This window comes from Heptranchias perlo, chromosome 15 (assembly GCF_035084215.1).
Source record: "Heptranchias perlo isolate sHepPer1 chromosome 15, sHepPer1.hap1, whole genome shotgun sequence".
NCBI classification, from domain to species: domain Eukaryota; kingdom Metazoa; phylum Chordata; class Chondrichthyes; order Hexanchiformes; family Hexanchidae; genus Heptranchias; species Heptranchias perlo.
Genome location: NC_090339.1, coordinates 38,499,514 through 38,522,936, shown reverse-complemented (window position 1 = coordinate 38,522,936; position 23,423 = coordinate 38,499,514). Strand labels below are relative to the sequence as shown.

Here is a 23,423-nt window from a genome sequence, read left to right as displayed (position 1 = left end):
AAAGCATCAAGATAATGAAACAGTTTGGGTGGAGATAAGGAATAATAAGGGAAAAAAAACATTAGTGGGCGTAGTATATAGGCCTCCTAATAGTTGCAACTCTGCTGGAAGAAGTATTAATCAGGAGATAGTCGGGGCATGTAATAAGGGAACAGCCATAATTATGGGGGATTTTAATTATCATATTAACTGGACAAATCAAATTGGGCAGAGCAGCCTTGAGGACGAGTTCATTGAGTGCATCAGGGATGGATTTCTTGAGCAGTATGTAACTGATCCTACAAGGGGGCAGGCAACCTTGGACCTGGTCCTGTGTAATGAGTCAGGATTAATTAATAATGTCCTAGTTAAGGATCCCCTTGGAACGAGCGACCACAACATGGTTGAATTCCATATCCAATTAGAGGGTGAGAAGGTTGAAACTCAAACAAGCGTACTGAGCTTGAATAAAGGAGACTATGATGGTATGAGAGCGGAATTGATTAAAGTGGACTGGGAAAATAGATTAAAGGGTAAGACGGTACATGAGCAGTGGTGTTCATTTAGGGAGTTATTTTACAACTTTCAAAATAAATATATTCCACTGAGGAAAAAAGGGTGTAAAAGAAATGACAGCCACCCGTGGCTAAGTAAAGAAATCAAGGATAGTATCCGACTAAAAACAAGGACATATAAGGTAGCCAAACTTAGTGGGAGGATAGAAGATTGGGAATTCTTCAAAAGACAGCAAAAAGTAACTAAAGGATTGATTAAGAAAGGGAAGTTAGATTATGAAAAGAAATTAGCAAAAAATATAAAAACAGATAGCAAGAGTTTCTATAGTTATATAAAAAGAAAAAGGGTGGCTAAGGCAAACATAGGTCCCTTAGAGGATGAGACCGGGAAATTAATGGTGGGAAACATGGAGATGGCAAAAATGCTGAACAAATATTTTGTTTCAGTCTTTACAGTAGAGGACACTAAGAATATCCCAACACTGGACAAACAGGGGACTCTCGGGGGGGAGGAGCTAAATACGATTAAAATCACTCAAGAGATGGTACTCAGTAAAATAATGGGACTCAAGGCGGATAAATCCCCTGGACCTGATGGCTTCCATCCTAGGGTCTTGAGGGAAGTGGCAGTAGGGATTGTGGATGCTTTGGTGATAGTTTTCCAAAATTCCCTGGACTCAGGAGAGGTCCCGGCAGATTGGAAAACTGCTAATGTAACACCGTTATTTAAAAAGGGTAGTAGGCAGAAGGCTGGAAATTATAGGCCAGTAAGCTTAACATCTGTGGTGGGTAAAATTTTGGAGTCTATTATTAAGGAGACAGTAACGGAACATTTAGATAAGCATAATTTAATAGGACAAAGTCAGCATGGCTTTATGAAGGGGAAGTCATGTCTGACAAATTTGCTTGAGTTCTTCGAGGATATAACGTATAGGGTGGATAAAGGGGAACCAGTGGACGTAGTGTATTTAGACTTCCAGAAGGCATTCGACAAGGTGCCACATAAAAGATTATTACTTAAGATAAAAAATCACGGGATTGGGGGTAATATTCTGGCATGGGTGGAGGATTGGTTATCAAACAGGAAGCAGAGAGTTGGGATAAATGGTTCATTTTCGGACTGGCAACCAGTAACCAGTGGTGTTCCACAGGGGTCGGTGCTGGGTCCCCAACTCTTTACAATCTATATTAACGATTTGGAGGAGGGGATCGAGTGCAACATATCAAAATTTGCAGATGATACAAAGATGGGAGGGAAAGTAGAGAGTGAGGAGGACATAAAAAACCTGCAAGGGGATATAGACAGGCTGGGTGAGTGGGCGGAGATTTGGCAGATGCAATATAATATTGGAAAATGTGAGGTTATGCACTTTGGCAGGAAAAATCAGAGAGCAAGTTATTTTCTTAATGGCGAGAGACTGGAAAGTACTGCAGTACAAAGGGATCTGGGGGTCCTAGTGCAAGAAAATCAAAAAGTTGGTATGCAGGTGCAGCAGGTGATCAAGAAAGCCAACGGAATGTTGGCTTTTATTGCTAGGGGGATAGAATATAAAAACAAGGAGGTATTGCTGCAGTTATATAAGGTATTGGTGAGACCGCACCTGGAATACTGCATACAGTTTTGGTCTCCATACTTAAGAAAAGACATACTTGCTCTCGAGGCAGTACAAAGAAGGTTCACTCGGTTAATCCCGGGGATGAGGGGGCGGACATATGAGGAGAGGTTGAGTAGATTGGGACTCTACTCATTGGAGTTCAGAAGAATGAGAGGCGATCTTATTGAAACATATAAGATTGTGAAGGGTCTTGATCGGGTGGATGCAGTAAGGATGTTCCCAAAGATGGGTGAAACTAGAACTAGGGGGCATAATCTTAGAATAAGGGGCTGCTCTTTCAAAACTGAGATGAGGAGAAACTTCTTCACTCAGAGGGTGGTAGGTCTGTGGAATTTGCTGCCCCAGGAAGCTGTGGAAGCTACATCATTAGATAAATTTAAAACAGAAATAGACAGTTTCCTAGAAGTAAAGGGAATTAGGGGTTATGGGGAGCGGGCAGGAAATTGGACATGAAGCTGAGTTCGGATCGGTCAATGCCCTGTGGGTGGCGGAGAGGGCCCAGGGGCTATGTGGCCGGGTCCTGCTCCGACTTCTTGTGTTCTTTAGATTTGTGGTTGGGATCAGATCAGCCATGATCTTATTGAATGGCGGAGCAGGCTCGAGGGGCCGATTGGCCTACTCCTGCTCCAATTTCTTATGTTCTTATGTTCTTATGTATACTATCCAATTCACCCCGAGTGACTCTCTCTCTCTCTAAGCTGGTGTGTGCTAGTGATCGAATGAATGACATAGTAGTGGAATTACTTGTGATGCTGCTCAATTTTGAAAGTCCAGGTAACTCATCTTCTGTGCCTTCTTGCAGTGCTTGACCATTTATTCCTTGTGTGGAGATAAAAAGAATCACTTTAAAGTTGTTGTATCCATTACCTTTTCTGCTCCTTTTGGGCTCTCCGAATAATAAAAGCAACAAATGTGATACACATGGAGTAGGTTTCATTTGCAACGTATTCATCTGCTTTGAATGAACCCATTGTGGCTGGAGGGTCTCCAACTTCTCTGTCCTCTACTGCTTTAGAGGAGTACATGTCCAATACCTCCATTGCCTCTTCTTAACGCTGGATTAAAATGCAGATATCTGGTGGTCCTCCGCCTGTCGCCTGATGTTCCTGTCCATTTTGAGCAATTTACACCTGCATAAAAAGGGACTTATTGGTGTTAAACATCCTCTTATCCTTCCTTTTCAATTTTGGTCATCTTTTACCTCTTGTAGAAGATTGGCAGCTATATGAGAACTTTAACATGAAAGGTGATGTATAAGAAGGTAGGTATGCATAAGATGGAAGGTGATTTGGATGGATCTAGATGATAGAGTAATTGTAGCTGCTAATACCTTGCTTACTGTGACATCTCACAGGGTAGTGCTGGAACACTAATGGCAGTGCACACTTGTCTCTGTGGTTCTATGTTATTAGTCTTGACACATGGCTATCATGGCATCTCCCTTTGCTGCCCTTGTCAGATCTTTGAACCTTTTGTGACATTGCAGGTGTGTCCTGTAGCAATGTTCCACTTCCTGCCAGTGCTATTTCCTTCAAAATTGCTCTCGAAGCATAGTTTGCAGGCTTTTTGCCACTGATTCCAAACATGCAACCCTGCCCTGCCTTATTTCATTTAAGAAATGCTCCAACTCACTGTCAGCAAAATTGTCAGCTCTTCTTTTTTTACCACTTGCTGCTGCCATCTGCACTTTCTGGTTACTTTTAATTGCAGGATGCCTTTAAATTATAACACACTCTGCCTTCCTCTGCTTCCCCTTCCCCCGCCCCCCACAGTGAGTTTTCTGGGCCTCCTAAGGCATTTCAGGCCTATTGCTATTCATGTTGCATCCAGCAATCTACTAATCAGCTGACTCTGGGATCTCTGACAGGGACAGCCCCTGTACATTAAGGCAAATATAAGTTCTGCCCAGCTACACTTCTGTCAGCGGAGTGGAATTTAGGGGCTTTAGATCCGCCATCACCGTCATTCTTCACCTTGATGAGCATAAATCTCCCCTTTCTCTGTGGAAGAATTTCAGACCATATAAGAGAAACGTCGTATGTTAGAAATAATTTATTTTGAAATAGTAATTAGCACTCCACTTTTTTCCTGAGATGCAGCAGTGTTAATTGAGTGATAAACAGAGGGAGAGCATGACAAGGAGAGAAGATAGTAAGAGCAAAAGATTTTGAAGGAAAGCAGCAAAGGTGGGTAAATGGGTGGTGGTGGTGGGTGGGTGGGTAATACAGTGCAGCAAAATAATAGAAAGTAAAATAGAAAATCAAAATCAAGCAACCAGAAAGGACAGGAAAAGGAGGCAGGTGTCCAGGAATTCTGAATGCATGTATTGGTGTGTATTGGTCAGGACTTCTTTTCTTGATCGCTATCCAATGACTGCTGCTGTATATGCATGTGTGGATGTTAGGTGAGTACAGGATTGGGCTTGACTGTGATGCCCTCCATTGAAGAATAGCTTGCCAACATTCAGTGTCTTGGCTCATATATGATGAAGTCAAGTTGGATGAAGTACTGGAGGCCGCCTGTGGAATCATTCAGCATCAAGGAATCAACCGGTAGAAAGGAAAAAATTAGTAGAAAGCAAAAAATGAAATCAGTACTCCTGGGCCTGTATATGATTAATTCCAGCTGTAGGCCAGTGCCATAAATGAAATTAAATCTGCACCTAAATCTCAGAACAGCAGCCCCTGCTCTTCTTTCTTGTTTTGTACATGCTCTATCCTCTGTTGGTGCTTTGTTGAACTAGTGTTGTCTGTGCCGAATTAGGGGAAGTTTTGTGTTGGGTAGAGGCATTCATGGGTTTGTGGCTGGTATTTAATCCTGAATTCTGTGTATTGTGACTGTGCCTGTTTTCATTTACAGATATATTTTTCTGAGGTCAATCTGACGTATATAAGCCAAGACTTCAAAGGAAGATTACTGGCAGCACATGACTCAGGAAATGCATCCATTACCATTGAAAAGTTGCGACCATCTGACTCTGGGAGTTATCTGTGTGAAGTTAATAATCCACCGGATTTCACAGGCACTAACATCGGATCAGTAGTGCTCACAGTGTTAGGTAGTGCATCAACAACCTGTATAAATTTTACTGCTATAACCTTTTTTCTCCCAATTTTCAATTTTATGCTCATCAAGCTGAGGGATATTAATGCTGGGGATTGGAACACATTCCATTTCAGGTATGCCATGTTTCAACAGACACTCCCAGGTCAGGTATCGTGCGTCTAGATGTTCAGTAAAGCTCATCTACTGTGCCCTAAAAATATGCCTCAGCTCCAACCTCAAAAGATCACACCATAGAGAACCAGTGTAACATCCTTTCTGCATGAGATTGCTAATTAGTGCCAAATCAGGGACAGTTTTGTGCTGTCGATCCTAGAATTGGACTGAAGCTGTCCAAACTCGTTTCACATAGGACCCTTACAGTCTGCGGACAGAGAAGACTTTCATCACCTCAGGCTGGGATGGATTCTGAGCCTATGTCTGAGGTGAAAGCTAATGTTTAACGCACTGGATCACCCAGTTACAGATTTTCTTATTATAATTTTAATGCATCTCCTAAGGCACTGCTTGCAGGCTGATGTTGAGGCTAGGCTATGCAAGTGACACAGTCAGGCGGAGGGAAGGTGGATCTTGGTGGAGGGTGCAGGCTAGGGCTGTGGCCTAGGATGGCACAGGCCCTGGGTTGAGTTGTTGGAGATCGACTAGTAGTATAAAAAGTTGTCTGATAGAATAGCAATTAGCATGAGGAATCCTCGCTGATTTTCATCTCTCTACCTTAGGGCTGCTAAAGCCAGTTATAGCACCCCTACTGCCACCTCAACTAAAATTAGCTAACTCAATACACACCAGAAATCAAACTTGGAACCTTCTGGCTCAGTTACCCAGTGATTTTATCAACTGAGCTATTGGGGAGGCCTTTCTGAGTATGTGTGCCAAATAAATGGAAATTTCTGCCAAATTCAGAGACTCTCCCAAATGGACACATAGAGCCTCCACATGAGGGGAAACATTCATCTCATCAGTTTGTGCAAATCCAGGACCCAAAGATGAACAGATAATAACCTTGATATTCCTCCTCCACTTTGCTCAGGCTCTCAATGTGTGTTGTGCCTATCTAGGCCTCCGAATGCCTGAATTTGGTAGGCTGGATCACATGCATGGTCTGATTGCACCCTGCCACAGGCACAACCCCTCTGATCTGAGGGGACGCAGGCACAAGGCTTAATGCCTGATCAAAATGAATGCCTTTATGTCACAGATAGAGGGAACTGCAGCAGGAGGACCAGAAACGTTCATTCCTTCTTCAACTCCAAAGCTGCCCTTATCTTGTGCCTGTTGTAGGTGCAGGTTCAGGCCCAGAACTGCTTCTTAGGGGAAGCCCTGGAAATCCTGGGGCAAAGTCAAAGGCGTAGAGACCTGATGTAACAGGTCTCTGCTCCCTTTTTCTCTCCATAGTGCCTGGGAACTGAGTGTTCCCCAGGTCTACAGAAAGAAATATTGAGGCCAGTGTTTCTAACTGATAACACCAACCAATGACTCTTAGAAAACTTCTACTTATTATAGAGTATTTGTAAGAAAAATGATATTTCTTCTCTGTTTTGACTTGGCTTCAGTCTAGTGCATAGCTTTCAGATGGCAGAACATGTTTAGCAAGAGGAACATCTCATCCAGAAAGTTGTTTTTTCATTAGAAGAGTCATTGTACTGCCATTAAAAAAGTTGTTTGCTGCAGGTACATGTGGGGTATCAAAAAGATCATACCTGGAATAATAATGACATTTTCACAATCCCCCCAGCTGATGCAGTTGAATGCTGAGATAGGGGAGTCAGGGTACTAGAAGGACGAATTTCCAAAGTTCTTTTCTCAACCTTGACTTTATTATGCTATTATGTAATATTGACTGCAGTATTTCCCCATAGTCAACTGTTGAGGACATCTCAATATTGCATCAAAATCATTAATTTTTCAGGGTGAAGATTGTTTCGACAGCATGAAGTACGTAAGATTCATTGTGGTATAAAAAGAATGACCCAAACACAATAAAAACACCACAAAAAGTTTATAGTATAAATTACACAAAATAGCAAACTTGGAATAATTTCAATGCTGTAATCTTATCTCTGGGTTCAGATAACACTTACAAAACCTTTTAAGTTTCAATCTTGCAAAAATGAAGCCATCTGAATCGCTTGACCGGATTGCTGCCTTGAAACAGTTTCCAGGTGTCCATTATTTTCTATTTAGTATTAACAGTCACACCTGAACAAACTATCAAGCTGCTGTCAACCACAACTTGTTGGTTCTGTGTATGTACCTAGGCTGATTGTCAAAGGTGTTCCATGGGGTACCAGGCATTATGTGCATTTCATGTGATCATAGTCCATTCCAAACCTATATTAACTCCTTGTGAACTGATGCTTCTGTACTGTAATTTAAATATATAATTGCATAAGGAAGGCCTTAGCTTTGATATATACTTCTCCTCATCTCACCATGCTGTAGACTGTGAGATTTCAGCTAAGTAGTCCAAAGGAGAATCCAAAAAAATAGGAAAATATAGAAAAGCTCTAAATTAGACAAATAATTCCACTATCAGACTAGACTTGGAAATATTCTACTTCTTTGGCAGTCGAGTGGTCCTAATGTAGGAGCACCAGTGCACAATTCCTTGGATTGGTAGGGCCTGGGGTTGCATCCAGATGCTGAGTTGATGATCTCCGCTGTGTTGCTATGGAGAAAATGATGAGCTGCTCTCACAAGGAGGGAAAAATCTAAAGGAGAGTCACTGCCAGGCTAATCTTGAACAGCTCCCAACAGCACATTTCAGGGCAATCTTGGTGGAGTTCTAAAAGCACATCACTTTCCTGCCCTCATTTTCAGGTGAGGTAAGGATGGTAGGTTTCCTTTCCCTGAAGGACAATAGTGAACCACTTGGGTTTTTATGACAATCCAACAGCTTTGTGGTCACTTTTAGTGGTACCAGCTTTTTATTTCCAGGTTTATTAAAATTAAATTCAAATTCTCAAACTGCCATGGTGGGATTTGAACTCTCATTCTCTGAATTACTAGGCCAGTCACATAACCACTATGCGACCTTACCTAATTTAATACTAGGAAACAAAGGACAATTAAAAGCATATGGACTATAATGACAAGAACTCCATCCTAGGCAATGATTGCTAGCAAAATCTGTTCTCCTAACAATCGTAGCTAGTTTCTAGGATTAACTGTTGGGGAGTTGGGGAGGATTTCAATGGTGGGCTGTAATTTGGCTTCAAAAATGTTTGAAATTCAGCAAATGAGTCTAAACTTGCCAGATTAAGATAATTTCACAATTAGACATTTGTTGCTTGCATGCCCACCCTCATCAGCTCTGCAAATGGTTGCAACAAAAGCAGAAGGTTGTATAGGCAGTGGCCAGAGATCTCCTGGATAAACTCCATTGTCAGCTTTTTATCTCCAAAATACTGCTGTTGGCAAAGCCATTTCTAGACTAGCAGTCTACTCAGCCTAGACTAAGGGTGTCCAAATTATAGCCTGCGGACCAATTTTGGCCCTCATACCTAACAATCCAACCCATGAAGGTGCAGTTTTATTTGTGCTTATATTTCTTACTCAGCAGTTTGTCCGGTATGAATTCTGTGGGCCTGGAGTTTTGAAAAAGACTGCTTTTGGTGCAGTTGCCTCTGGTGGATAAATCCTGAGTCAGAACATCTGGATCTGTTAGCATCAGCAGCTTAACATAGAAACATAGAAACTAGGAGCAGGAGTAGGCCATTCGGCCCTTCGAGCCTGCTCCACCATTCAATATGATCATGGCTGATCCTCTATCTCATTCCCGCTCTCTCCCCATACCCCTTGATGCCTTTTGTGTCTAGAAATCTATCTAGCTCTTTCTTAATTATATTCAGTGACTTAGCCTCCACAGCCTTCTGTGGTAGAGAATTCCACAGGTTCACCACCCTCTGAGTGAAGAAATTTCTCCTCATCTCAGTCCTAAATGTCCTACCCCGTATCCTGAGACTGTGACCCCTCGTTCTGGACCCCCCAGCCAGGGGAAACATCCTCCCTGCATCCAGTCTGTCTAGCCCTATCAGAATTTTATATGTTTCAATGAGATCCCCTTCATATATATAAATTAATGGGGACATTATTTTAAAGTTAATACTTGGCCCTTGAGGCTCCATGGTATGCATCTAAGTAGCCAGTAAGGACAAGAAACTTGGACAGTCCTGGTTTAGACTGTATTATTTTCCTCCACTCAGAGTTCCCTGAGTTTTTCTCCCTGTTTCTCTAATTCTATCATCTTCCTCTTTCTCTCTCCCCAGCTTAATATTTATCTCTCTGTCTTTAGGTCTCACTCTCAAAAGTGGCTTTCAGTTGCACTGCCCTCTTGAGGTACTTAAAGGTACCTGCAAAAAGTCAACTATAGATTTAACTTGTGCTAAGTATCCTAATTGCTTTGACCCAATTCTCTCTCACTAGCTGGGAGGGGCAGTGGTGCTGACTAGAAGCTTACACATAGAACAAATAGGAGGAGAAAATATGTCCTCTCCCATTTTTAAAGCTTTTCAACTGTTCCTTGTTCCTGCATATATCAGGGAGCATAAATGATTTTTAAAAACTTTGTGATAAATTGTTCATTATTACTTAGGTGTAATTTATGTCTAAAAATTATCAGAGAGAGAGTTCTTTCCTTCTAAAATCTAATGAGTTTTGCATTGCTTTCGTGCAGAAACATTGAATTAATAAATAAAATTCTGCAGAACAATTTCACATCCCTCAAGAGATTTTGGTAATGTGAAATGTTCTGTAGTTTTGCTTCAATGACCTTGTTTTACAGGAGTTTCAGTTTAAGTAATTTAATTTTTATTGCAGTTCCACCCTCAAAGCCAGAGTGTGGTATTACAGCGCATCCTGTGAAGGCCAAATCGGCAATCCTAACCTGCCATTCCAACACAGGAGTGCCTGCTCCAACTTACCACTGGATGAAAATAGTAAAGAATGTTCATCAGAATATTTCTGGCCATCTTGGTAAGAATGAAAAACAAATTCATTTGACTACTTTTTTATTGAGTATTTAAGTTACATTTCATTTTTTTATTCAGCTTTTCCCATCTATGTGTTCCTCTAATAACTCTTCCTACTCATTTGCTAACCAGTTCTAAGGTCATTTATTTTGTTTCGTCTTTCAGATCCAAAGACTGGAATACTGATTATTTCAAATATTTCAGAGCATGAATATGGTGTTTACCAGTGCACAGCGTCCAATGTTTTGGGGAACCAATCATGCAATGTCGATCTGTCAATATTCTGTAAGTCTCTCCTACTAATCTTGTAAAGCTCGGGCATATAGAGAGAGTGGGGAAGTCAGTTATGATGATCTTTATTAACAGGATTGGAATACAGCTTTCAATAAGCAATACAGAAGATGGAGATTAGTAAAAGTAAGACTTCTGAAACCAAATTTATGTCAATAATTTGCTGTGAACGTTTTAATCAGGATGTGAGAGAATGAGCAAGCAGACCAGAGACAAACTGAATCCATTGATGCAAAAGTTTCAGTATTGATTTTCCATAATTAGACTTCATTTGCTGCACTTCATAAATACTATAACAAGCTATGTTACAAGATTATAGGGGGGAAGAAGCGTGAGACCTTGAACTGAAGAGGGAAAGGGAGAAGAGTGCTAGGTTGAACTGGGAAAGAGCAGTACCAGCCTGAGCTGGATTGGAGGAGAAGAGTGCCAGCATCAACTGAGGGGGGAGAAGGAGGAGAGTGTTGAGATAAACTGGGAGGGTCAGAGGAGAGAATGTCACAGTGAATTGGGTCCAGAGGCAGCTAGAGTAACTTTGAGAACTGCCAATGGGGATGTTGGAGGTAGGAGAATGACTGTTGATATAACTTTTGGGATGGCGATGGTTTGTTGAAAATCTAAATGTCATGTTACTTTGCTTAAAAATCTATTAATTGTGAAGTTTAAGGGTGCTTAATAGTAACCAGAATGCACCATTTTAATGTACAAAGTTATCACTGTCTGAGTGAGTATGCCCCTGCAACCCAATTTTATGCCTTTGATGTTTGGAGTTCCCCTTCAAGTTTTCATGTATTTACTTTTTTTCATCCAACACTACTGAAGGAATGTTGGGTATCCCTACAGTAGTCACAAAGCCCATGTTACTACTTCTTTTCACATATCATAGGATTATAATCTTGAGTTGTCCCTTTTTATCAGACTGTGCCAACTTCTTTAAAGCTATTCAGCAGCTTTCGCTAGTTTTCTAGGTTGCCCTGTACGGATGTTACAAATGCATTTAGTAAATACTATATGATAACGCATTGCTAAAGCACAGTGAAGGTATTTTGGGCCATATTCAGTGCACCATTATTTCACCACTTACACTCCATGGGTTCGATTTTGAATGGGTGGCGGGATGGCAGTGGTGGTGGCGGTGTCAGTGGGCACGCAGGTAACCCGACTAATAAAGTCCTACCGTTTCCCATGCGATCACAAGTTAATTAGTGGCCCTTTATGTGGCTTCTGGGTTTGCCAAAAGCTGAGCAGTGGGCGGACTGCGCACCCGCATGGCAGGCTGTCAGTTGGAGTGGATCTATTTAGAGGGCCACTGCTCCAATGGCTTTTGCTGCAGCAAACACCAGAAAACACACAATATGGATCAGCACAGGAACAAGGCTGCTGCAAGGTTCAATGATGCCTCTCTGCAGCAGCTACTGGACGAGGTGAAGAGGAGGAGGGAAGTCTTTTACCCTGCGGATGGAAGGAAATGCCCTGCCTCTGCCGCTAAGAAGGCCTGGCTCGAGGTGGCAGAGGAGGTCATCAGCAGCAACATCTCCCGCACCTGAGTCCAATGCAGGAGGCGCTTCAATGACCTAACTAGGTCAGCAAAAGTGAGTACACTTACTGATTGTCCTACATGCTGTGTTTCACATCACCGCTCCCCCCCCCCCACCCCCACAACTCATTCTGCACTGCCAAGACTACTCCATTACATCACTCCTCACACCCACTTAAGGCTCATCCTCAACTTACCTTCACTTCCTGAGCACTTCCTCACCTCCCCATTACTCACCCCACCACTACCACTCACCCCAATCCTCCTCCAATGTGATGGTTCTGTCTCATACTCACCCTCTGATGCATCTCTTTCATGGTCACCCTCATCCAAAGCAATGCATTCATTGGCTGACCACTTCACCATCACTCACTCACACATCTGTACTTTTTCCCCTTCCAGGACTGGAGGGGGGCCACAACAAATAGTGGTCCTCACAGACACTGAGCAGAGGGCCCTGCAGCTCAGCTGCACCCTCGAGTGCCTGCCCGTCGGGGACGCCGAGACTGGCACCCCACAAACGTCTGGTGACACAACTTTAACATTCATCACACACAACATGAATTGATCTTAAGAATGCTTGGCATGTTGAACACCTCAGTATGCTCATTGCAACATGACACATCTGTGATGATGCTTAATATCGCCTTCTTACAGGCCCTTCAACGACCGCAGTGATGGCAGAAGGCGATTCCTCAGAGGAGCTCCAGGCCTCTGAAGGCCGCTGTCACATCTTAGCGAGCCATCCACCGGTGCAGATACTCATACCTCAGTGGGTCCTAGTAGTCAGTTAGTTGGGTTGGCACCTGGTGATTCACCACACACAAGTGAGCACGAGCAGACACTGGTGGCAGGGGCAGTGGTGGAGAGTCCGTGTTGGTGGGCGCACTCCTCTCCAGGCTCTGCTCAGCTGGACGCAGATGCTGAACCCCGGGTCTCCACAATAGCGCAGAGGACGGGGGAGTCCAACTCCTGCATGAGTGGAATGGTGGCACAGGTACGGGAGGGAATCTCTGAGATAGTGTTGCAGGGACGTGAGCAACTGTCTGAGATAGTGTCGCTTGTAACTGCAGAAATGTCTGAGATAGTGTCGCACGTAACTGTGGAAATGTCTGAGATAGTGTCGCAGGTAAGTGCAGGAATGTCTGCGATGGAAAGAAGGCTAGACTCCGTTGAGCTTCAAGCATGGCACACAAATGAGTCTATTCAGGCCCTGACAACGGCCTTTCAGACTCAGGGTGATCAACATTCTGCCACCTTAAACAGGCTGACAGATACTTTAGAAGTGGCCTTCCAAGGCATCACACATGTCCTCCAAACTGTTGTCCAGAAGAGTGGTAGGAGTGATGTGGGCCTGGCCCAGGAGAGGGATGATGGTGAAAGGGGACATGGAAGTGGGGACGCCACTCAAAGTGCTCCTACGTCTCCACCCATTGCTCCCCTCTCAACCAGTACCCGCAATGCTGCCTCTTCTCCAGGTGGCCGAGTCAGCCTCTGCACAGGTGCAGGTGGAGCAGTCTTTGGGGGGGCCCTCATGGGCTCCAAAATCCAGAGGGCGTAGGCCAAAAGCATTTAAGCAGTCAGGCCATGGACACGAGTAACCTGCCACTACTTCTGCCGCAGCCACAGGGGATGCACCATGTAGAAGTAGTAGGAAGAGAAAGGCGAACAGTTTTGTGATCATGAAGGGTATGCACAAGGGTGTCTGACAAACTGTCATGTTTTTCATTTATATTTGGTTTTTGTTATATTCACATTAAATGTTATCATTCTCACCACTACTGCCATGTCTTGGCCATTCTTGACTGGCTTTTGTGATAGCTCCCTTTTGTGAGGTCCAATATGAACGGCGACACTTGATGCCACCCATTGGGTCACTTTACAGTTGTTATATGTATAGTTGCAGGACTGTTTTGTGCAGGAAGGGGTGGGCGGCCTGGTGTTGGCGCTGGTCTTTCCAGGTGGTGTGAGGACTGGACTCTTCACACTTTCTGATGTTAGGAGAACCGTTCACATATGAGTGACTCCATGGCCTCACGAGCAGCCAGGTGAGCCGCTGCTCTGGCTATGGGTTCGTCCTCCTCCCCCTCCTCCTCCTCCTCCTCCTCAATGTGGATGGCAGATGTGGATGGGGCCTCCTCAAGTGGCATCCCTCTCTGTTGTGCCATGTTTTGCAAGACACAACACACTACTGTAATGCGTCCCACTCTGTCTGGTGCGTATCGAAGCACTCCCCCAGAACGATCAAGGCAACTAAATCGCATCTTGAGCAGCCCTATAGCTTGCTCGATTGTAGACCTGGTGGCGATGTAGCTGTCGTTGTATCGACGCTGTTGCTCAGTGATGGGGTTCGTCAGAGGTGACATGAGCCACATGTGCAGGGGGTATCCTTAGTCCCCGAGGAGCCAGCCCTTAAGGATGTTCGGTGCGTGGAAGAGGGGCGGGATGTTGGATTTCCTCAGAATGAAGGAATTGAGGCAACTGCCAAGGAATCTGGTGCATACATGAAGGAATCTTTTGCGGTGGTCACAAACGAGCTGAATATTGATGGAGTGATACCCCTTTCTGTTGATGAACAGTCCTGGCTCGTGTGGAGGAGCTTGTATTGCTATATGGGTGCAATCGATTGCACCCTGTACCCGTGGGAAGCCAGCCACAGAATGGAATTCCACTGCTCTCTCCGTCCATGGGGAAGTTGAAGTACTGTGAGGCTCTGCGAATCAAGCTGTCAATGACCTGCCTTATATGCAGACGACTGAGAGATCCTGGCGATGTCATTGGTGGCACCCTGGAATGATCCGGAGGCAAAGAAGTTGAGGACAGTGGTGACTTTAACAGCAACGGGTAATGAGATGCCACCAGGCCCAGCCGGGAGCAGCTTGGCATGAAGGAGGCTGCAGATGTCTTCGACCACCTGGTGACTCACTCTCAGCCTCCATATGCGTTGCTCCTCAGAGAGGTTCAGGAAGCTGAGCCTTGGACTGTAGACCCTGTGGCGAGGGTAGTGCCTGCTGCGACGTCGCTCCCTCTGTTGCTGCCCTCTGTGCTCTTGCGCAGGTCCCTGTGGCACAGCACTGTGTTGTGGAGCTACAAGTGGTGGAAGTTCACGCCTTCCTTGGCGTGGATGGTGATGTTGCTCGTCCTCGGATGTAATGGTGAGTGCAGCTATGACGCCCCCCCATCCAGATGGTGTCAGTTTGAGGGGGTCTAAAAAGTTGGTAAATATGCGTAAACAGAAGAATTCTGAGTGTAAACCAAGAATTTTCAGTCTAAACACAAAGATCTCCCAGCTAAAAGTTTGTCTGAGACAACTGAGTGCCCTGCTGCAATAACTTACCTTTTATCCCCATCTGTTAAACAGGCATTTAAATGTCCAACTGGCTGCTGCCTGAAACACATCTCCTTGAACATGGAGTGTTTCCTACAGCACGGGTAACACGCTGAGGTTGAATTGAAATCGCACCCTTGCCTCAATCTCCACAAAATTAACAACTTCAACAAGATTAACGATGTGAATAAATGGTTTAAGTATCGTCCCGCTGGCTTTAATTGTTGGCGGGACTTCAGGATTCGTGAAGTGTGCAGCACACAGGTGCGTCTGTGACAACCCCGGAAGTCGGCGGGTTGGAGCCGACTTCTGAACCCACTCGGGATTTTCGCCATTTTTGCAGCCCCTCCGCCCCCAACTCAACTGCAATTTGATTTCAAAATCGAGCCCCATGAGTCCAATAGTGCCCCCTTGAAAACTGGGCTTGGGAACGTAAGTGGAATCTGAGTATAGAAATACTGTATCTAATAGAAAACAAGAATAATTAGGAAAAGGAAAAGACCTGTTTTTCTTTGATAAATTTAAACCCCATCTAGCCACTTTATCACGTATCGCTATGTCCCTAAATCCTTTCTCTCTCCAGAAACCATTTGACCCTTGAATAGATATATACTGTCCTCTTCGGTTGGTAACTTACTCCACTTTTTTTATCCTTTGGGTGAAAATGTTCTACCTGACAATAGTGTTGGGAAGTCTTGAATTTACAATTACAGTGGACTCTAACCCGAAATTACACAATATGCTCACATTGGATTTTTTTTTAACCTTACAGTGTACACCTTGGTTTCTTACTTGTTGGGCTTCCTAAGCTGAACTCACAATGTTACAATAATATACCAGAGAGTATCATCAATAAAGGGTGACAAGTTATTCAGACCAATTGTGTCAAGTGCTGTGCCACTGGAATGACTGACTGGATGGAACAAAAGATTTACTAATTGCACTTTTTCCCCATTTTTTTCTTTCCACTTTAGCTTCTGATAGTGATCACATTATAGGAGCCATCGTTGGGGCAGTTCTGGCAGCAGTGGTCATTGGAGGTATTATTTGGGTAGTTACACACAAGACAAAGAAAAATGCGAAGAAAAATGCAAATAAACTTTTGGAACAAGATACTGAATTGCAGTGAGTGTTATTTTCACTTCTGTGTTATTCTTAATGTTTTAGATTTAATGCTGCAATTAATGCTTTTTTCTTCCTGTTTTCATCACCTGTTTTCAACTCTTAATAGCAGACAGAGAGGAAAACATTAGAAGCTGCCATCTCCTGCGCTCTTGCCTAGAGCACCCATCTGTTGTGTTTCTGATTGTCACTTTATACTTAAAGTGCATCCTTGAGCTAACAACAAACTTTTAAAATTCTGGCAGCCATATTCCCTTCATGGCTCGCACAGTAGATAAATGCCCAGTCTGTGTAGGATTGAGTGATAAAAGCCCAGAGACATCCCACGAACAATCCCCATCTGAACCTAGTTAGCTGATCTCACCGAGGCCAGGTTCTACAATTGGCTTAAGTTCCCATGGGGTTAGGGAGGGTAAAATCAGCTTTGGATCACTGGAAATTGCACATGTATAAATGTGGCTCAGTGATGATTCCCCCTCTCCTCTCAACCATGCTCTTGTAGCATGTTGACACTCACTGAGTACTGTGGCTCATACCTGAAGATGATGAACTGGACAAGAACCAGAGGACAGTTGCTGCCATTGGAACTGTATTCCAGAAGCAGTCAATACTTTTAGCTGGGATTTAAATCGAGAAAATTAAAGCGGAAAGATGCAGTTGCTTGTTATTCTGCATTTCTCAATCATGCAGAAAACACACTATGATTAGAATGAATATCATAACTGTTCATCGTTTTACTTTTCTCAAGGGACAAACAAAAAGCCAGCACAACACCTTCTACGTACGTGGCCGTCCCCACAGATGATACTCCAGCAGCATCCACAAACCCGAATGATGCTCAGTTGCCAGAGGCAGGCCAAAACAGCACAGAAGCATCGGATGTTCCCGAACCTCCAACTGAAGCTCCACTGTTGAGAGAAAATGCTGTTCCCTCTGGTACTGAAAAAGCAGCAACCAAAGAGACTGAGAGAGATGGTGCATAGACCACTTAGTTTACCATCCACAAAACCAGTCTACTACTCTAGCAGTGTCAGAATCTGAAGCTATCAATTTATACATAAGTAGAGAACCTTCATGATGTCTTTTTACACACAAACATATTTTATATTACAATACAAGTCTGAATTTGGGAATGGCTCTGTGACAATGAACTAATTTTCCTTTATTTAAAAGTGCAACTGCAAGTAATGTGTCCAGGCCCAAGAACTAAAGTCACCGCCCCACTTCAAACACCATGAAGTGTTACAGGGTGTAAAACTGTCCCAGGGTATATTTTGCTTGTGTGTAAAGTTAAAAGAAATCTTTTATTAAATTAATATAAACCTTCTCAAATTAGTAAAACAATTTTTCTTTGACTTTACATGCAGGGCAAAATATACTCTCTATATATGTAAGTGCCAGATATCCACTAATCCATATGATTAGTTCATCACCTGACTTTCCCAGCCTAATGATTAAATGACAACAATAGGGAGTAGGATTTTACATTTGACTAACCCATAGGGTCAGTAGTGGGGATGCTACTATTATCCTCAGCATCCCACAGCCAAGCAGGGGAAAAATTAATCAGAATTCCTGCTGCTAATCATTGTCCAGAGACCCATATTTTGATGTCAAGTGAGAACCGGATTAGACTTGGGCTGTAATCCCCCTGCAGTTGAATAACCTGCTGAAATTCACTGACTAGATTTATACAGGAAGGATGGTTATTTCGGTGAGGTACTGCTGGGCTGCCACCGATCACAGAACAATACCCCAGCAAGAGTCAGTGTCTTTAGGAGAGGAGGAGAGAAATTTTTAAAAATCCACAAACAAGGCCTTTGTGACACCAAGCTGTGTCAAAACTGTCCAGACTCATTTCATACAGGACCCTTACAGCCAGCAGGAACAGAAAACTTTCATCCCATCAGTCTGGTCTGGATTCAAATTCGGGTCCCAATGGTGAAATGACAATGTCCTTAAAACCCACCACCTTGACTTTGTGAATGTTCTGGTTTACATAAGAACATAAGAACATAAGAAATTGGAGCAGGAGTAGGCCAATCGGCCCCTCGAGCCTGCTCCGCCATTCAATAAGATCATGGCTGATCTGATCCCAACCACAAATCTAAAGAACACAAGAAGTCGGAGCAGGACCCGGCCACATAGCCCCTGGGCCCTCTCCGCCACCCACAGGGCATTGACCGATCCGAACTCAGCTTCATGTCCAATTTCCTGCCCGCTCCCCATAACCCCTAATTCCCTTTACTTCTAGGAAACTGTCTATTTCTGTTTTAAATTTATCTAATGATGTAGCTTCCACAGCTTCCTGGGGCAGCAAATTCCACAGGCCGACCACCCTCTGAGTGAAGAAGTTTCTCCTCATCTCAGTTTTGAAAGAGCAGCCCCTTATTCTAAGATTATGCCCCCTAGTTATAGTTTCACCCATCTTTGGGAACATCCTTACTGCATCCACCCGATCAAGACCCTTCACAATCTTATATGTTTCAATAAGATCGCCTCTCATTCTTCTGAACTCCAATGAGTAGAGTCCCAATCTACTCAACCTCTCCTCATATGTCCGCCCCCTCATCCCCGGGATTAACCGAGTTTAACCAAGTATTCTAATTGATTATTAAATGGTTTGTATTGTATTATGTATATATGAAGTAAACATCAATGAGGAATGGGTTATCGAAGAGTCAGTGCCTCATGAGGCTAAAAATTCCACAACTGCACACCTGGTGCATGCCCGAAATTGTGCACAGCCAACGTGCAGTTTTCCATCCATCATTATTAATGGATGGAAAATCACGAGCTGGGTTTTTAAGATAGATGCTCCTGACATGTGTCGGGAATACATAAGTGAAATTTTTGATCCATACTTCTTTTAACAGAAAGCCTGCTTATGCAGCAGCAGAAGGTAATTCCTGAATATGGGATATGGCATTACCACAAGTGGTTATTGTAGGCTAGTCATTTAAAAGAGAATTAAACTCTTAAAGAAAAATATTAAGGGATACAAGGAAAGAATACAGAAATTGGATTAGAATAGATAGCTCCAGTATGGACCGGGCTGAATTGCCTTTTTCTATGCTGAAATCTTTATGGTTTTATGATTTTCTTTTAACAAACCTCTCACTAGCCAAATTGTTCATCAAATTTATACCATCATACCTTACTGCAACTTATAATCAATGTCATTTAAAAAACATTTTCTATTTGACTAACAGATCTCTCTGAGTAGCTATATGTAACCTAAAAGCTGGACAAGCCCATGGATCCTACAGTTCATATACCCTTTAATGCCAAATTAATCAAATTCAAAGCACAAGAAGCTTATAAACTGCGAATACTGGGTATTTGGTTCAGTGTCCTGAATGACTCAGTATCTTCAAAAGAGGAGAGAAAACTTTAGTTTAGTTTATCATATAGATGTCATTTTTCATAAGTAAATATATTCTGTACATTAAAGTTTTTCCACGCTTCAAGGAATCTAAAATGCAGATAAAATCATGTAACAATACAGGCGTGGTTCCAGGTGATGCAGTCTTGTGGCACAGACTGAATGTTTTTTAAAAATAATCTGTCAAAATAAATAAGGCTCCTTTATCAAAATTTATAATAGATATCCTATTAAATCAGCTGTGAAGTAACAGAGAGGGTTGATGAAGATAATGTAGTAGATGTTGTATATATGGACTTTCAAAAGACATTTGATAAAGAACATCATAACAGACTTATTCGGAAAATAGAAGCACGTGGGATTATAGGGATGGTGGTAACTTGGGTACATAATTGGCTAAGGGATAGGAGGCAGAGAGTAGTGGTGAACGGATGTTTTTCTGATTGGAGAGAAGTATGCTGTGGGATCCCCCAGGGATCGGTATTAGGACCATTGCTTTCCTTGTTACATATAAATGACCTGGACTTGGGTATAGGGAGTACAATTTCAAAGTTTGCGGATGATACAAAACTTGGCAACATAGTAAATAGTGAGGAGGATAGTAGCAGACTTCAGGAAGACTTAAATAGGCTGGTGAAATGGGGAGACACACGGCAGGTGCAATTTAATGCGGATAAGTGTGAAGTGATGCACTTTGGGAGGAACAACATGGAGAGGCCGTATAATCTAAATGGTACTATTTTGAGGGGGGTGCAAGAGCAGAGGGACCTGGAGGTGCGTATTCACAAATCTTTGAAGGTGGCAGGGCAAGTTGATAAGGCGGTTAAGAAAGCGTATGGGATACTTGGCTTTGTAAATAGGGGCATTGAAACAAAAACAAGGCGGTCATGCTGAACCTTTATAAATCATCGGCGAGGCCTCAGCTGGGGTATTGTGTACAATTCTGGGAACCACACTTTAGGAAGGATGTCAAGGCCTTGGAGAGGGTACAGAGGAGGTTTACCAGGATGATACCAGGAATGAAGGACTTCAGTTATGTGGAGAGACTGGAGATGCTGGGGATGTTCTCCTTAGAGCAGAGAAGGTTAAGGGGAGATTTAACAGAGGTATTTAAAATCATGAGGGATTTTGATAGAGCAAGTGGGTCGGTAACCAGAGATCATAGATTTAAAATAATTGGCAAAACAATTAGAGGGGAAATGAGGAGATTTTTTTCACACAGAGGGTTGTTAAGGTCTGGAACACACTACCTGAAAGGGTGGTGGAAGCAGATTCCATAGGCACTTTCAAAAGGCAATTGGACATGTACTTGAAGAGGACTAATTTGCAGGGTTATGGAGAAAAAGCTGGGGTGTGGGACTAAATTGTACAGCTCTTTCAAAGAGCCAGCACAGACATGACGGGCTGAATGACTCCTTCTATGCTGTAAGGTTTTATGATTATATTCTATCTATGCACCTTGTATAAACCCTATTAAATGCACTGATCCTATATCTGTATGTATGGCATATGTACACACATGCACATACAAGAGCAGAAGTAGAATGACCTGTGATGTGCTTAAAAGGAAAACAGGAGATGGTTAAATGGCTGAAGTGATGGTAACATGAGACGCTGCGGAGAAGCAGTATAAAAGAAATTAATGACATATAGAGAATGTGCAGATCGTCGTTGCGGTGGTTGTTGGGGGGGTGGAGGAGTGTGGAGGGCGGGTAGTATGGCAGGTATGAAATGGAAACAGGAAAAGCTGGTAAAATGGAACAGAATCCAGCAGCTTGAAGAGAAGAAATAAAAACCGATATCGAGGATGCAGACTGACCTGCCACAGTATTCCGAGGATCCCCGCCCCAAGCACCAACTCGTCTTCCCCTACCCCCAGAAACATCGACACACCCATCCTACATACTGGTAATGTGGGATGGGTGTGTCAGCATTTTCGGGGCAGGGTGAGAGACAGGTGAGTGCTTGGGATGGGAACCTACATCAATGTGGTGGTAGGTCAGTCTGCACCCTTGGTGTCAGCTTGCCATTTTCTTCTCCTCAGGCTGCTGGATTCTGTTCCACTTTTCCAGCTTTTCCTGTTTCCATTTCACATTTGCTTTTCCACCCCCCCCCACAAGTTCTCTGTGTCTTTTAAATGTCTTTAATTTTTTTAATGCTTCTTCCTATCATTTAATGTTAATATTACTTCAGCTATTTAACCATCTCTTGTTTTCCATTCAAGCAGGTTATTCTATTTCATTTTCATATATGTGTTTGTGTTTTTTTTCCTGTCCTTCCCTTGATTTTGTTGCTTTTCAATACTGTTCATTGGTAATGAAATGTTAAATTGTCTTTTCTCTCCATAGATGCTGACTGACCTGCTGATTGTTTTCAGAATTTTCTGTTTCTGATTCCCAGCATTTGCAGTTTTCTGCTTTTTGTTTTTAATTAGCAAGTAGCTTTGTTTAATTGTTTGATTCTTAATGTGTTACCATAGAATTGTCTACTGTCCATGTATGGGACAGAAGTTTGTCTGACAAAAGATGACCATGAGTTATTTTTAAGGCATGTATAATTGATTAAATTGTTGCTTGTATTGCTAATAAGACTGAAAAGACTTTAATCAACAGTGTTGTACTTTATAATTTTATAACGAACAGCCTGATGTCGACAATATCTTAATAAAATAAGGAGTGGTTTAATATAACCCACTTCTTAAATAAAACTTCTGATTTTCAACCAACAACTTGTACTTTCATCCACTCATATCAGGGTGATCGATCCCAGAATTCATGCCCGTCAATAACTGCAGGCACCAAACGAGTGCCCGGTTGAAACTTGCTTGTATCCTGCAGTGAAAAATTGGCCAGCTACTCCACGCAGCCAGTCGGCAGGTAAGGCCGGTTGGGGGAGGAACCAGATGCCATGGGGAGCGAGAATGGGCCAGAAGAATTTTGTAGGGACCAGAGAAGCACTCCTAGCCTGATAAGAATCTTTAAAAAAAGGACCATTTTGGAGAGGCCCCCAGCAGTCCCTTTCAGGATCTTAAACCATAACCATAACCCATGTTAGGCCTTAACACTTGGAAAATGGGACTACAATTCTCCGTGCTTGCTCTGCCCATTTCTCTTTGAAACCGCCAATCAGAGTCCTATAACAGGCATAGGGCCCCAATATGAATATCTAAACAGCCTCCCGCTTGTTTTGGGTGGAAGTGCTGGCCACCCATTTGAAGGCCTGGTTGAAAGTTGATTCAGGCGGGCAAATGGGTGCACAAGGTCTCCACCAACTGCCATTCGTCCATTTTTCAGGTGAGAAACAGGCGGCCAGCAGTTGAAAGTCTCTCCCATGTGTAATCTGTGCACTGTCATAGATTCTATCAAATGTATTTCATTTCCTGAAAGAGGTCAATAACCAAAAGTAAAATTTCCAAAAAAATTCTCCCTTGTAATTAATTGGCAGATACTCAGTCTCATTGTACAACCTACATTTTTCATCTCTGACCATTTGCATTCCCAGATGACATTCCGTCAGCCTTAAGAGGACTGGAACCATCGTATTTGATGAAGAATTTATTATCTCTGTCTATTCTCATTTGGAGATGCCGGTGATGGACTGGGGTTGACAATTGTAAACAA

General features: G+C 43.0%; 1 protein-coding gene across 1 annotated transcript in view; it reads left to right on the top strand.

The window, feature by feature from the left end:
• LOC137332804 (V-set and immunoglobulin domain-containing protein 1-like) overlaps nt 1–18,598 on the top strand; it is a 52,222-nt gene extending 33,624 nt beyond the window's left edge. Inside the window, exons 3-7 of the mRNA XM_067996739.1 lie at nt 4,970–5,168; nt 9,992–10,147; nt 10,309–10,428; nt 16,271–16,421; nt 17,167–18,598. Coding sequence (XP_067852840.1) covers nt 4,970–5,168; nt 9,992–10,147; nt 10,309–10,428; nt 16,271–16,421; nt 17,167–17,401 — 861 coding nt within the window. The 3' untranslated portion in view covers nt 17,402–18,598. The remainder of the gene's footprint in view (nt 1–4,969; nt 5,169–9,991; nt 10,148–10,308; nt 10,429–16,270; nt 16,422–17,166) is intronic.
• The last annotated feature ends 4,825 nt before the right edge of the window (nt 18,599–23,423 follow it).